We start from the raw sequence: 15950 nt of genomic DNA on the forward strand, positions 1-15950 counted from the left end.
TTAGTAAGATCCGAGTGTTGATATTACACTTTTAAGAAGAGAAGTTTTGAAGAGGGGTCAACAGCTAGCGAAAGTGATAATTGGACCTATACTAATTTACTCCCATATTCATTTTTTTTTTGCATTCTTTAACAAACTGAAGGATTAATATACACTACTATACAAACTGGATTCCATATACATTGCAGTTTATTCATATTTACTGACAGATTAAAAGATACGAAGTTCTTCCAAATCCCGAAAAACAATTTCTGAAAATGTAAAAAAAAAACTTCCACAGTTGTATAAAGACACATTTTTTTCTAAGTACCTTAGTCATTCCGATTGTGGAGGTATGTTTAGCAGAATTCTTTTGAAAAGGAAAATTATAGGTCATCAGCTATTAGACTAATTGGTATTTGAATAATTTATAGCCAAATCGCACGCGCACGACATCTTAGAACCAAATGCATTCAGTTGCATGGGTTTGTACATTGTCGATAATTCATTGTCTGTGACGTCAGACCCTGGGAGGTACTTACTTCATGATTTAATTATCTTTTGTCTGCAGTATCAAATTAGATCTTGTATGGATGTGGTATGTACATTTCTTTAATAGTCAGAGTGAAGGCTATATTGGCTGCGAGCTACATGTTCTAAGAAATGTCAAAAGAAATTTCCTCTTGCTCTTGCCCCCCCCCCCTTAATCGCATACTTTGCATCGATCTGTCTGCATAAATTTTTATTTTCTCGGTTTGGTATAGATCTGCCCCCTCTCAATTTCTCTCTTTCGGTTATAAATACTCCCCTCTTCCTTGAGCTCTGTTTATCATACTCAATTAAATTTCAAAGATCCATGCACATCAAAGAAACATATACACAAATACATGGTCGAATTCATCTTTTTGAAAACTGAAATAAACTAATTTCTATATTTCACGTTTTGTTATCCTTTTATTAATTCCTGTGTCCCAGAACCTACATAGTTTTATGCAACATGCTCGCTAATGAAAATATGCTCCTAAACAGCCCCCCTCCCTATGAGTTTGCAAGTGAGAAAAAATCAAATGAGGGTGTAAAAGAAGAAATAAAGATCATGGAAGAAATATGTTATTTGCTTAAATGCACAATAAATATGTATACATATGCATGACATGTCTATATTTTTTTCTACTTCAAAAATAACTCGCATATTGGTCATTGGCTCCCTAGACAACATACGCTGGCTTACCCAACTTTTTTTATTTTATCTAATTCCAAAAAAAGTAAATATAAGGCTCGTATATCATAGTTTAATGGACTTTCCCAGTCATTTTTATAATGGGGGGGGGGGAGGGGGATGAAAGGCTACGTAGTACAATTTATTTCAATACTTTTGAAAAGCATATCTTGTGATATTTTTCAGTTCGGGGAACAACCACCACCCTTAAAGAACAGATATCGCAAATAGTATTGAATAAAGAGATTTGTTATCTCATAGTGTGCATAGCAATAATTTTTTTATTACTCGTCTTCAGAGGAGTACCTAGGATTTTCCAAAAGGGAGGCAAATTTGTTGGAGGATATTTTGTCTGCCCCAAAAATTGACAAGCAAAAAAAAAAAAGGTCTTCAAGTTCCAAATCCAAAAGAGCGGCCACTTGTGGCTCGTCAGGGATCAGTTGTGACTCGTCAGGGGGGGGGGAGTCTGCCCCCCCCCTTAGGTACGCTAATGCTCGTCTTATCTGTTTGGAATTTTCAATATTCTGTTATCTCCTTATCTTCTTTTTCACACAATTACCGAGGTTGGATTAAACAGTGTAGGCAGTTGCTAGCATAACGTACACATAAAGTTCATACAAAACATCTTGAAGTGTAATATCCACTGTGATTTTAATCACATGACATCAGTGAGCCAATGAGATACAAACGAAAATGAAAAGAAGGCTTCTCACATTAAAATACATATAATACTCTGAGAAATTCCACTCACAATAAATGCAGTCAATGTACATTAAACATGGTTAGATAATCTTGTAACATAGAAATTATGTGCAGTTGCCATACTATATTCATGCATTTCCTCAGGTGTAAATATACTTTATAAAGTTTATTTTGTGTGCGAAAGTAAAACTATTAAGCTTTTCAATACTCTTACAAGGAATAATTTTCCTGGTATATCATCACAATTTGCTTCACATAATTTTGTGATCACTACACAAAATTTCATTTGTGTAGCAAGTTTTGACATTGAACTGTTCAGAGCATAGTTGAAAGCTTTTCTCTATTAATCACAAATGCTAATCAAATTTGAGAATTATTCCGTCTGATCTCAGAAATATTCATGTAAAATTCACATGTGACTAGCAAGTGACTTTGTCAGAGTTACTAGATAAATTGATGTCGGAGGGGGGGGGGGACCCAAGGTCCTATTCCATTAAATTTGTTATCCACAACAATTACCACATATCAGAGCTTTTAAGAAACACCCCCAAAATAATCTATAGGTATCAATAAATACCCAGATGAAGACTGTAGACCTATGTCTTCCATTCAAACTGTTTCTTGTAAAATGTGTCCTAATCAAATTGACTAATGTTGTTTTTCAAAGGGTCTCTTGTTTTCAGCCAAGGAAATTTACATCAAATATGTAAAAGGCTATATTTTTGTGTGTGTTCCAAGCCCAAATCAAATACAGATCTAAATGTATGTTATTGATTTCTGTCATTACATTTTAGCCAACTTGAAACAAAACAGAGTCAGTGGAACATGTTTGAAATCACATTTGCTTTTACACAAATGTTGGTGTCTTAAAATACTTTGCAAATAGATCCCATTAACATGCAAGAAGAATAAGACTATTGTCATTAACCAACAATGTTAATGATTTGGGGGCAAAAATAAGAAACATCATGATTAAAAGACAAAAGACTAAATTAATTTCGAGCACATTATCTATTACTTTCTGATGCGTCCAACTTATGAAATATTTCAATTCTATTTTGAAACATTTCCCATAAAATTGTAATATTTGTACACAAAAATGAAGAATATTTCCCAAAATATTGAGCTAAACATGACGATCCATGATTGATCCTGGTTGAATTGAAACACATAAAAATATATCACAAATATTCTCATTGACAATTGCACCATACAACTCTTGATTTATTTTTATGTGGCAAAAACTGGTTAACAAGATAAATTGATTAAAAATGGTGAGAAGAAGAAAACCTTTGTCAAAATATCATCAATTTTCCAGAAGCTTGGCTGTCCATAATCAGACCCTGTGATTTGTTGTAATACACAATCTTTAAATGCTGATGATGTATATCGGTTATGTGACTCGTAAACATTCAGAAAATTCTTCAGACTGGTTTGTAAAAAAAAACCAGTCACCTCATTTCAAGTCTGTAGTTTTCAAATTCTAATTCAAATGCATTTTATCTGCAAATGCTCTTGTTACCAATCATGCTAGGATTTATGCAACAGGCCCCTGAACACAATTTTGGTGTAATTTTCCCTTTTAAAGCACAAAAGTCAAATTTTACAATGATTGGGGGAACTCTATCGAGCCTTCTCTTTGTGGGCAATGTCCAGATGAAAAACAACTTTCAAACATTACTTTGGAACAGCATCGGAACAATCTGAATGCTCCGAAGTGGGCATGTTATCATCCCCTAACAAGCTATGCTGTCCTATATTTCTCATCAAGTCTATTCCATATGTGAGAAATGAATAGCAGCAGGACAAGAATTATATGAAAGTATAGGACAGACAGTCTATCTAGTACATGTTCACCAGTCATGAAAATATCCTAAGGATATCATACTGATATTGGCCATGAACAGCAGTACTCCACTGTCAATTCAGTCCTTCCAAACGAAGAATTAAAAAAGAAACTAAATAACGTCCTGATAAAATGTAAGACTACCATCTTGGAAAATATCAGCGCAAGACAGTTTCATCGATATCTATTTTTGGGAAGTTCTGTGCCGCAACTTTCCGTAATCTCTTGAGGCAATCATTGAGGTTGGAAGCTGGGACTGAGTCAAGGGTTTTCATCACCTCCTGTTACATATAGAAAAAAAAATACAGACAAATATTAGTTTGACATGTGGACATTATCTTTTTCTTCTTATCCTGTAATAGTGAATCATTCATAATTGAATATCAACACATTGCAGAAGCTTGTTAGAATTATTTATTAAGTACTTTTAGGAATTCCTAAAATAGTCATTCTGGGATGTTATTTTACTTCAAATATCAGCAATTCTAAGAACGCTGTAAGATATTTTTTTCCAGGAATGCCATATAAATCCAAATCAGGGGACCGTTAAATAAAAGTACTCAAAAGTTGTCTTCCTTTGACAGCTTCCATAGTAACAGTCAGAGGCCAATGTTTCTTAGCCAATCAAAACCAAGGATTTCACTGAATTGATCAGCACTGACAATTTAGTTTTTGCCAAAACCTTTCACGAAATACCCCTCTGTTGATGAAAACATGGCAATTGCAAGAAAATACGCAGCTTTTTTTCATATGAATCCAATTTTTTTTTCAAATTCTTATATCAAAAAAGGAAATATTCAAGCCAAGATTATTTGAAAACATTAATAATAATAATAACAATAATAGGCATTTATATAGCGCCATCTATCTAGAAATATTCTATTCCGGGGCGCTTTCTTGTTATTATTACCCCGGCTTTAGCTCAAGCTGCCTCTCAGCGCTCATGCATTCAAGGAATTAATCATGCCGGGTACCCATTCACCTCACCTGGGTCGAGTGCAGCACATTGTGGATAAATTTCTTGCTGAAGGAAATTACGCCATGGCTGGGATTCGAACCCACGACCCTCTGTTTCAAAGTCAGAAGACTTATCCACTGGGCCACAACGCTCCACAAACATTTCATATGAATCAGCTACAAAACAGAGATAAATAATTTCAGGAAAAAGTCCCACATACATAGTGGGTAGGACATACATACTTCCAGAATTGCCCATCAATGGCCCTCAAATGGCAACTGACTGACCACTCTTTAATTAACATAATGGGATTTGATTACAGTAAGTTGGAGATTAGATTTGAGCAAAGAAAGGGTCATTTTTTTCCCTCACCTGTAAAAATTCATCTCCATGTTTTAGCCTAAGAAGTGCAACCAACGCCCATTCGCTGTCAGCCTGTACGGCCGTGTTCTTGTCTTTCGTATTGCTGACCAAGACTACCAGTATCCCTCGTACGATTGACATGTCCAGAGGTGATTCTGTTGTCATGGCAACATGGCAGATCATCTGAGCAATGGCCATTTTGACATCATTGGATGAGTGGTTGAAACACTGTAGGAATACAGGAGAGAGTGAGGCATGAGTTCCTTGCAAGAGTTAATTTATTTGGTTTGATATTAGAGATAGAATTTCTAATTATGCAATCCCATGTTAGTATGAAAAACTGTTAAACAAGTGAATGTGAAGCATAAGACCGCTGATCCTCAAATTTAACTGAATTAATGCTTCCTATAGAAAATCAGATCATAACCTTGTGAGACTTTCACCAACCACATTGCTGTAGGGATCAACTGTCATGATTGGCTGGAGAAATGATTGCAGCTCTAGCTCATTGACAGTCCCGAGAAAATGGGAATTAAAACTACTGATAAGTAGTAGCGGTTGCTGGATCTTGGACTGTTAATCTACTGGGACTGCAACCTCATTACCCAGTCAATTAGAGAAGTCAGAAGCAGGGTAAGGTAGCAAGGTAGTAGGCGAAAGGCTCACTCGATAATTCAACTGATTTTATTGATTGCACATCACGTAGATCAGAGGAATCATTCTTAGTAAACTATTGTTCAATCTTTACCAACTCAGTTTATTCAACAAATGGCCAAAATTTGTTTTCTGAATTTATTACGCCTACATCAGTTTGTCTGCTTATCCATTTTCTCCAAGACATGTAATTACATACATGTGTTGGCAAAAATGGCCTTGATGATAAAAGGCTGAATGACTTCAGCTAAGTTGAAGAAATCCAACGATGCATAGTTTCTTCTACGACTTACCAAACACCCCCACCCAGCCCAGAGCTGGTAAGCTCAACCTAGACTTACCTTGACCATAGCAGAGATGAGGGACTGCGGGACCTGTACACCAGTCGCAACACAGTGTTTTAGATAGAAGCCCATACCTCGAACACCAGCTACACAAACAGGTATCTGAGGGAGAAAGTGACAGCGATGCGATGTTACTCATATTTTCCCTTACTAGCCCTAGCCTTGACACAAACTGATCACTGTGACATACATGTGCATATACAGGTGGACGTTTCAAAATGTTCTGTGTAGGTTATGCACAACTTTTTATGTATGGTTGGTGACCCATGGTTGTTGACCCTTTCTTGGATGTTAATCAGATCATTATAACTTTGATTCCTATTAACTGAAGTTGAAATTCGATCTTTGTAGATTTACAATCTGAATGTTAACAGGTATCAGAATCAGAAAATAAATATTTTTCACAATTTCATTTCAATTGAAAAAAAATAAACTTCCATATAATATATACAAACAGAAAATTAGGAGCATCTCATTTAGCACAAGAATGGGCCACCAATCATAATGAATCATGCAAAACTGACCAAAAGCTTTATGACATATCAGCCTTTTACCCATGCCAAAATCCCCCACTTTTCAAACTCTATGAAACTCTTACTATATAAACTCTTACTCAAACTATATGAAACTCTTACCTCACACATACAGACTCTAAAACCTAGATACATGTATGAACCACTGTAGAAATCACTAATCCAAAGCCCAGTATTCACAATACAATATTTTCCTTGACTAAAAATCAAAATCTCACCCTGTCATTCAATGAATTCTTGATCATGACATCAAGAACCTTTGCCGATCTACCATCACCCGTCACTCTCTCTGGTGTGTCTCTGAGCATGACTGACAGAGCGAGGGCGCAACTATGATGCAGCATCCAGTTCTGATTCGGTTCATTTACTATTGAAGAAAACAACAAAGCACACTCTTTATTGGTGCATAAACACTTGGTGAAATTAAGAACTATTTAAAAAGACATTCATGTATAGATGTAAGCTCAGAATGTTTATCCCATCATGGCTGTGCATAGAAGAGGGGAGTGATGGCATTTGCCCTTATCAATTTCAAAATCTTACTTTATTAGACTAATATTCTTTAAAAATCCTATTTGAATTATCTACTGGATCATTCTTTTTCAACTTTGCAATGCCTAAAATGCCTTTGTGTTAAAGCTAGATAGCTTTGCATCCTCAATTAACAATTTTTTAATAGAAATTTCATTGTTATTGTCCATTAAGAAAAGGAAATGTGCATATGGTCATGCTTTTAATGGATGGTACATTATACGAAAGACAGATTTGTAATGAGCCATTAATCAGGTAAACATTTCAGAGGTGCAGAAGGAAAAGTAAATGAGAAAAGAACCGTTAAAGAAGAAGAAAATACATTATGTGATCACTTGTAACTAATAAAGACAGTTTATTAAGAGCAAGATGTTGATGTGAATAACAAAATACAAAACAAAAACATTTTGAACTCTTTTTCTTTAGTGAATTCACAGAACTGGGGCCCGTTGCAGAAAGAGTTGCATTTAAACGCAAGTCAAAATATCAAGCACAAGTGAAGCAAGCGCGAATACAGGTGCTTCAATGGCTGAAAATCAAGTTGCGCAAGATTTTTTTGAGTTGCGTTTGACTGCAACTTTTTCTGCAACGGGCCCCAGACCTGTAAAAGTATATCTAACAAAGATGGTGCTTATAAAAATTGTTAAGTTAGATCACTTGACAGATCACTGCTTGATATAAAACAAGTACAGATTTCTGCCAAAAGCATATCCAGAAATGATGTCATGATTATGAATGGAATATTCTACAAACTTACCGAGTAGTCTACTGTTGAGGATGTCTTCAAGATCTTCATCACTAAAGAATTTACACAATGCCCCTAAACACCCTGCTGATGATATCCTAATATTATTCTGTAATAATATCACACAAACAAGAATGGAAACATGTAAAGGTAAAGTCTTGCACTAAGAAGGAGAGGTAAAAATAACAATCGGGTAATTTCAAGTTCTTTCATGTTTTTTTTAGGAATAATAATGATCAATTGAAGAGTTTTGGATTTATGCAAGTAATGATCATGCTTTAATAAGTTTCACGACAGCAATGAAGTATTCTGAAGATTAAAACTGCTTTTCTACAAAAGATGCACGAATAGACTTTCGGGAAAAAACACAATATTTTTCTATTGATAACTACATTATCAAAACAGTAGAAAAATTGCAGAAAATAGTTGTAGCAACTGTCAACTTTATATTCACAATCATTGGCAAATGAATTCTATCACATATATTCAAATGTTGTAAAAATACTAAACCTTATAAATTTTTAAAATATGTTCATATACTATTTGACTTTGTCTCGAATGAAATGCTCACCTCTGATGATGAAAGATTACTGATGAGAGTTGTCAGGAGAGCTTTCTTGTTAGTATCACCAATCTTGGTCCCAGCACCCGTAATTGCCCCTCTTAAAGCTTGTAGCATTGTCTCCCTGTATAAAGATAGAGAAGAGGGTAGGAAACATAATCACACATACACAGGACTACATGAATAACACAAGCAAATCTGAAGAATCAGTAGGCTCACATAGAAAGTAAAATCGTCTTTTCTGGGGAACATTCAAGATAAAAGATTTTGATTTATCATTGTCAGTGTTCTATGGCAACAAAGTGTATAGCTATGAAATGTTTTGACTAATAAACACCTCCATTATGTCATGTTCCAAACAAGGGCTAACAAGTGAGTTGAATACTTTACTTAACACCTGTATCATTGTCGGTGTTCTGCAGCAACAAAGCGTTTAGCTAAAAAATGTTTTGACTAATAAACATCTTCATCCTTGTCAGTGTTGCACACAAGAGTTATCTAGTGAGTTGAATACTAACACCTGTAATACTAATGCCTGTGTCAGCATTCTGCAGCACCACCTAAGTGTTTAGTTATGAAATGTTTGAACTAATAATAATAATGTGACTTATAAAGCGCCAAATCCACTCTGTAGAATGCTAGAGAAGCATAAAGAGCTAAGAATTAAATAAAAAATTCTGATTTGTTTTTTTTAATAGACACCTTCGTCATTTACAGTGTTACACTGAAAAAACTCTGGTGTTGATGTAACACGAGCCCGAAATCTATATATGTCCACACCAGAGAAGTGTTAAACAACATTGGTTTTGGTACTAGTCTTACATCAGATAAGTGATTATACAACACCAATTAGTATTAAAACAGCATCGGTTTGATTCCAAACTGGTGTTGTTTCAATACTTCTCTGGTGTGGACATATATAGATTCCGGGCTGGTGTTGGATTAACACCGGAGTTTTTGCAGTGTACAAACAAGAGTTAACAAGTGAGATGAACACTTTACCTAACACCTGTATCATTGTCAGTATTCTTGATGCCATTATGAAGCTCTGTGAAAAGAGGATCCACCTTGGCATGTATGACCACCAGCTTCCCGAGGGCTGCTGCTGCTTCTAACCTGACCGCCCTGTTAGCATCGGTCAAGCCTCGGATGAACGTGGTTTGAAGCTGTGGCAGGAAAGCTTTCAGTAGCACACCAACCTGTAATCAAGATATAATCAAGATCAACATTTATTAAACTTCAATATTTATTTGACTTCAACAAATTTGGTACCCATTTCAAAAAGACCTTTTATAGGAACAAATGCAAAATTTCTATAGCAAAGTTACAAATAGCCAATTAGATTGAAGGATTTGAGTAGCTTTATACTGTTATTGCATATTTGTTATAACAAGTTTTATGATGGGGGTCCCCGAGTTGTACAGTCCCATTCGTCACTCATGTCTTTGATATGTTCTAAAAAAGAAGCAACACTGAAAAATTGCACTTGAAAATAAGTATTTAGTGCTTCAATAAAATAATAAGAAACAGCATCCAAATTTTATTTCATGTGTTGCCATTGTCCCTAGCAGAGATATTAAATGTTAATTTTTTTCAGTCGCAAAAATCTTGAAAAAGCATGAATTTTATCATTATTTCTCCATATGAACAAGACTTAAGTTATGTAATGTTAACTAATGTCCTTTGACTTGTTGAATGGAAGAAAGAGCAATTAACCGTATCTAGGCGGGGGGGGGGCCTCCGAGGCCCCCCCCTCAACGAATCGCGCGATATTTTCGCCGTGCGAAATTTTTTTACCACGCCGCTCGCTGACTTTTTACTTTCAAGTCTTGCGCAACTTTTGAGACCAATTTTGCGTCACCCGGGTACGTGGTTCTGAAATTACGCAACATTATGTAAGTGCATGTCAGACCGAAAATTGCTCAAAAACGTGATTTTGTGTACAAAGTCAATGCAAATTGTGTTTTCAACCAAAATTCATAAATGTATGATTATTTTTAGTTTTGCTAGTCTAAATGTATTCATTTTATGCTTTTTATGATCACAGAAGAGTCCCCAACAAATTTCATTGAAAAAACAATGAAAAACAAAAGGTCAAAAAAACAAAGAAATACATAAGAAATTGCAAAAAACAATACATAAGAAAATGATTTGATATCACAATTTTTTTCATGTACACTTGCTAAGGACACCACAAAGAGTTTCTATACCAAAAATTAGTACATTTGGAGCTCTATTTAGGGAGTTAGAGGAAAAAGTATGATTTCGCATACTAATTACGCATAAATTAGCATAATCACTTAATAGCGATTCGCATGAAATAAATTACTATACAATCTTGTAGATTATGTCCCAGGCAACCCGCGTGCCAATTTTCGGCGCGATCGCGCGGTCGACGGCCGAGATCTTAGGGGGGGGCCTGGGAGGCCCCCCCGGCCATAGGAACTCCCAAAATACCCCGGCCTAGACAGGGTTAAGACTAATCACTTTGGTATGTTAGTTTCTGGACCCTAATATTGATATTGCTAACAAAAAAAAACATCTGGGGTAATATCCTGAAAACTTGTTAAGTTTCAAATTACTGATAGCTGAAACATACTTGAAATCATACACATGTATTAATAACACACTCAAAATACAATCCCTGTTGCAGCTACATGTTTAGCCCCTACATATCATATCACACACAGTACACAGTGCTGCACACCCGTACGTATGAGAGTTTATTTAGTTCAAACTGGTGAGAGCTTTGATGCCAGAGGAAGTTCTCATAAAGTTGATCAATCAGGTGATTGTAGATATACCTCCTCCCGCCCCCCACCAAGAATCTCTTTGTACTCACTTTAGCGATGAGCAGCCCTAAGGTCTGTAGGATGGCCACCTTGACGTTCCAAGCGAAGCGGTCACCCAGGACACGGATCAGAGGTCCAGTGATGGCTACTACCTGAGGTTTGAGGGCTGTGATGCTGGTCCGTTGAATGACCTCACCTAACCCCAGGGCGGCTTGCTCCTTGACCTCCGGTGACCCTGAGAGGATGCCTTCACGGAAGTATGGAAGGACTGGGGTGATACCCTGTATATGGGATCATGTATATTGATTGGTAATCAATGAATTTCATAAAAACTTAGGAGATGTAGCTCCCAGTTTTATTATATTGGATGGCTCAGAATGGATTACCATGATTGTTCCACGAAATAGGGAAAATTGTACAGATCAAAGATGAGTACAGTACAGTACAGGTCCTAATGGGAGGAATATATCTGGCATCCCTATAAAAAGCCATCAAATACAATCATTATTATCGTTCATGCTCATAAATAATTAGACCATGCACAACAGCACAATATTGCACATATCTGTCATCAGATTTTGGCACCTTGTGCAATAAACAGGAGTATCTATTTTTTATTCACTTTAATTTTTTTTTTTTGGGGGGGATTTTTCAGCTCAATCAATTTTTTTTGTCCATAAAATATTCCTTTGATCATAAGTATATATATTCAATGTTTCTTACCTTCTTTGGAAGGCAGAAGCCAGGTAGTTCATCCTGTTTGCAATCCTCAGCAGCGTACCGCACAGCAAGACGTACAGATCCAATATGACCCATCTGCTCTGCTGCACTCAAGCTCTAAAATAATGAAGAATGCAGTTAAAATAATCATTATTATAAAATATATAGCATTTATAAAGCATTGTTTAGTTAGCTGCCTATTCAAAGAAACACTAGATATTACCCAGTTGTAGCTCCAGCTTTTGTTTCCAGTGCTGTGTATTCATAGGGAACAATCCTGCGAGGTACCCATTCACCTAACCTGGGTTGAGTGAAGCACTATATCGACAAACTTTTTGATGAAGGAAAACATGCCATGCATACAATTTGAACCTATTACCACTTGTTTGAGAGGCAAGAGTCAGACCACCAGATCACAATGCCCCCCCCATCTAAATAGTGAATTGAAGATGTAGGGGGATTCTCAGCTTTCCAACAATATTCAATATTTAACCCTAAAAAAACTGGGCTATTTTGGAGGCTAGAAAAACTGGGGGGGGGGGGGGCCTTTTGGGCCCCCCCCTAAGATCTCGGCCGTTGGTCATCCGATCGCAACCAAATTTGGCACAGACATCCTTTGTCATGTCCTCTAAAAGAAAACATAGTCAAAATACTGATATTCATTGTATTTTTTAATATATGCATAATTAATTATGCGAATATGCAAATTTTTATCAAAAAATTGAATTTTTCATACTTTGGTACCTATTGCGGTCCATAAATTCCCGTTTCAAGGTTTTCAGCTGTAAGAAGAGGTTGTTTATCATGGAATTGTGTTATCTCGTGCTTGAATTATTAGATATGCTTATGCAAATTAGTAATTACTAAATATGCAAATAAGTACTCTGCATGCGTTATGTAGAGAAATACAACATTTGGCATGTTTTATTGCATTACACTCTCTTGCAATGAGCCAAAGCAATCTTGGAAGATAAACAAGTGATGTGTTACATGTACACTAGCTGGTGAAAACAAAGCATAAGAGATATCACATAATTTATGCAAATTATATTCATAATTATGTGAATATGCAAATTTTTATCAAAAAATTGAATTTTTCATATTTTGGTACTTATTGCGGTCCATAAATTCCTGTTTCAAGGTTTTCAGCTGTAAGAAGAGGTTGTTTATCATGGAATTGTGTTGTTTCATGCTTGAATTATTAGATATGCTTATGCAAATTAGTAATTACTAAATATGCAAATAAGTACTCCGCATGCGTTATGTAGAGAAATACAATAATTGGCAAGCGATTCTGGTATTTTGCACTACTTTTCTTATGTTTTTCTTTGATTTTAATTTCTTATGTATTTCTTTATTTTGCATTTCTTATGTATTTCTTTATTTTTTTATGCAATGTTTTTCATTATTTTCATATCCTAGAACTGCTACTTGAATTCACAAGTGACATAATATAGAAAGAAACAAATAAAAATGTAGTTAGAAAACAATGTGTATAACATTCATTCAAATACCATACACTTTACACACAAACGAATACAAATTTCAATTTCTTACGTGACATGTGATACGAAAATGTTACGTAACTCCGCAACCGCGGCATGGGGGTATACAAATTTGGTATCAAAAGTTGCGCAAAACTCAAGAGAAAAAAGTCATGAAATGGCGGCGCGAACGCTTCATGCGCAAAAAAGTTATCGCGATTTATGTACAGGGGGGGGCCTAAAAGGCCCCCCCCAGTCTTTTTAGGGTTAAAGGTCAAGTCCACCTCAGAAAAATGTTGATTTAAATCAATAGAGAAAAATCAGACAAGCACAATGCTGAAAATTTCATCAAAATCGGATGTAAAATAAGAAAGTTATGACATTTCAAAGTTTCGCTTATTTTCAACAAAATAGTTATATGAACGAGCCAGTTACATCCAAATGAGAGAGTCGATGACGTCACTCACTCACTATTTCTTTTGTTTTTTATTGTTTGAATTATACAATATTTCAATTTTTACGAATTTGATGATTAGGACCTCATTGCCTGAAGCACAAAATGTTAAAATAATGGAATTCCACGTGTTGAGGGAGGAATGAAACTTCATTTCACATGACAATGACGAGAAAATAAAAATATTTCATATAATAAAATACAAAAGAAATAGTGAGTGAGTGATGTCATCAACTCTCTCATTTGGATGTAACTGGCTCGTTCATATAACTATTTTGTTGAAAATAAGCGAAACTTTAAAATGCCATAACTTTCTTATTTTACATCCGATTTTGATGAAATTTTCAGTGTTATGCTTGTTGAATTTTTCTCTTTTTATTCAAATCAAGTTTTTGTTGGGTTGGACTTGTCCTTTAAGTGAATTGTATACCAGTACAACTATGTATACCTCTAATCACATACATGTCTTCTTATAATATCAACTAGAAAGTGCGAGTTCATCCACTCACCCTCCTCAAAAGTCAATATTTCATTACTTACCTTTGTCACAGCATTGAGGGCCTCCCAGCTCATCTCCAACACCCTGGTTTCAGGATCGTTGAACGACTGGATGAGCGCCCTCTGTAGTTGAGGTACATAATCTGCGTAGCTGCAGCTGGTCTTGCTGCAGTAGACCTGAAGCAGGGTGGACGAAGCCAGCCGCAGTCCTGCATTGTCTCCCTTGAGCTTCTGGAGGAGTTCATCTATGATGGTCTGTTGACCTTGATGGTCCTGCACTGAGAGGACCACAGTCTGGCAGTGCTTCAGAGCCTGGATAAATGATAAGAGAAGTACAAATGCTTCAATGAATTAAAATACAAAATACTATAACCAGGGTCCCGTAAGACAAAGGATAGCGATTAATCGTACACTTGATTTTCACAACTGCAATACCTGTAGGGTTTGTTGAGAGGCCACCCTGTTCCGGAAGGCAATGGGAAAACCAGACGTTGGGGGATTTCAAGTACTGTGTTTGGTGTTGGCGTAGAACTGAGTCAAAATCTCAAAATGACTATATTCCAAGACCCTGCTACATAAAACCTTATTATCAATATTATCTCTGCAATAAATGAAGCTCAATACACAATCCAAACCATGCATTTAATGGTAGTTATCATTGTTGGCAAAGTTACAATCACAAAGTTTCTGTTGGTTCCAAGATGTTTTCTCACTTATCTTTCAGATCAAGTATACAGTCATTGGATTTACCTTAAAGTTTTAAACTTAGCTTTATATTTATAGTGCGATGTGCCAATTACATCTCTCATACCTCTTGTTCTCTGTCTGTTCCTATGCAATCCTCCACAGCCGACATGAGAGCATTGAGGATCTTGGCTAGGTGTTTGGTGAGTGAATCTCCAGCAACCTCTGATAGGATGGCCAGGACACCGGTGTTTACTGGAGGCTGGATCAACTGTCACGAATCAATTGAAAAATTATGTATATATTTTTACAAGAACACACACCACATCTATTTATTTTTAGATGTAAGAACACTTTTTCTGATACCCCTTTAACAGGTTATCAGAGCAGGAGCATGTTTCATAAAGCTGTTTGTAAGTTACCACTGACTTTACGCACAACTGGTGACCATTTCTTGTGCTATATGATATATCCCTATGTAGCTGACTTATGTATAAGAACATGTTCCAGTCGTTCATAAAGTTGTGCGTAACTTTACAAACAGCTTTATGAAACATCACCCTGGACTACTTCTTGACTACTACAGAATTTTTTTTTGTTTCTCTCTCTCTCTATTTGAGAACAATCCTTTTATTCAATGAATTTGTTCCAGAAACCCTGACTGCAATTGAGCAAGTCAATACAAGATTTCCATCAGTTGGAAATGTAAGTTAGGTACCTTTAAAAAAGTCACAATTTTTTTTGTCCTCAAGCAGAGCTTGCATCTTCTGCTTTTTTTTCAGTTAGATTCCTATTGCACATAAATAGGGAAATCAGAATGAAAAAACAGAGCTGGTTTACTGCACAAAGAAAAAGACCAAAGTAGCTCTGAATTCTAAGAAG

The 15950-nt window shown here is 35.9% G+C and overlaps 1 protein-coding gene across 2 annotated transcripts in view; it reads right to left on the reverse strand.

Annotated features, from left to right (window-relative positions):
- Positions 1-2571: 2571 nt before the first annotated feature.
- The window catches only part of LOC121408168 (eIF-2-alpha kinase activator GCN1-like), a 41218-nt gene continuing 27839 nt past the window's right edge, over positions 2572-15950 (reverse strand). Inside the window, exons 40-51 of one of the 2 annotated variants that reach the window (XR_005969010.1) lie at positions 15196-15339; positions 14427-14696; positions 11952-12065; positions 11279-11509; positions 9439-9635; positions 8446-8560; positions 7887-7983; positions 6817-6965; positions 6063-6167; positions 5077-5295; positions 3356-4027; positions 2572-3301 (exon numbers count right to left, since the gene is read on the reverse strand). Coding sequence is in view for 1 of the 2 variants with exons in the window: in XM_041599520.1 (XP_041455454.1) it covers positions 3905-4027; positions 5077-5295; positions 6063-6167; positions 6817-6965; positions 7887-7983; positions 8446-8560; positions 9439-9635; positions 11279-11509; positions 11952-12065; positions 14427-14696; positions 15196-15339 (1764 nt within the window). In the remaining variant the exon portion in view is untranslated. Of the gene's footprint in view, positions 4028-5076; positions 5296-6062; positions 6168-6816; positions 6966-7886; positions 7984-8445; positions 8561-9438; positions 9636-11278; positions 11510-11951; positions 12066-14426; positions 14697-15195; positions 15340-15950 lie in introns of both variants that reach the window. The other variant, XM_041599520.1, reaches the window with a different exon arrangement.

This window comes from Lytechinus variegatus, chromosome 2 (assembly GCF_018143015.1).
Source record: "Lytechinus variegatus isolate NC3 chromosome 2, Lvar_3.0, whole genome shotgun sequence".
NCBI lineage: Eukaryota > Metazoa > Echinodermata > Echinoidea > Temnopleuroida > Toxopneustidae > Lytechinus > Lytechinus variegatus.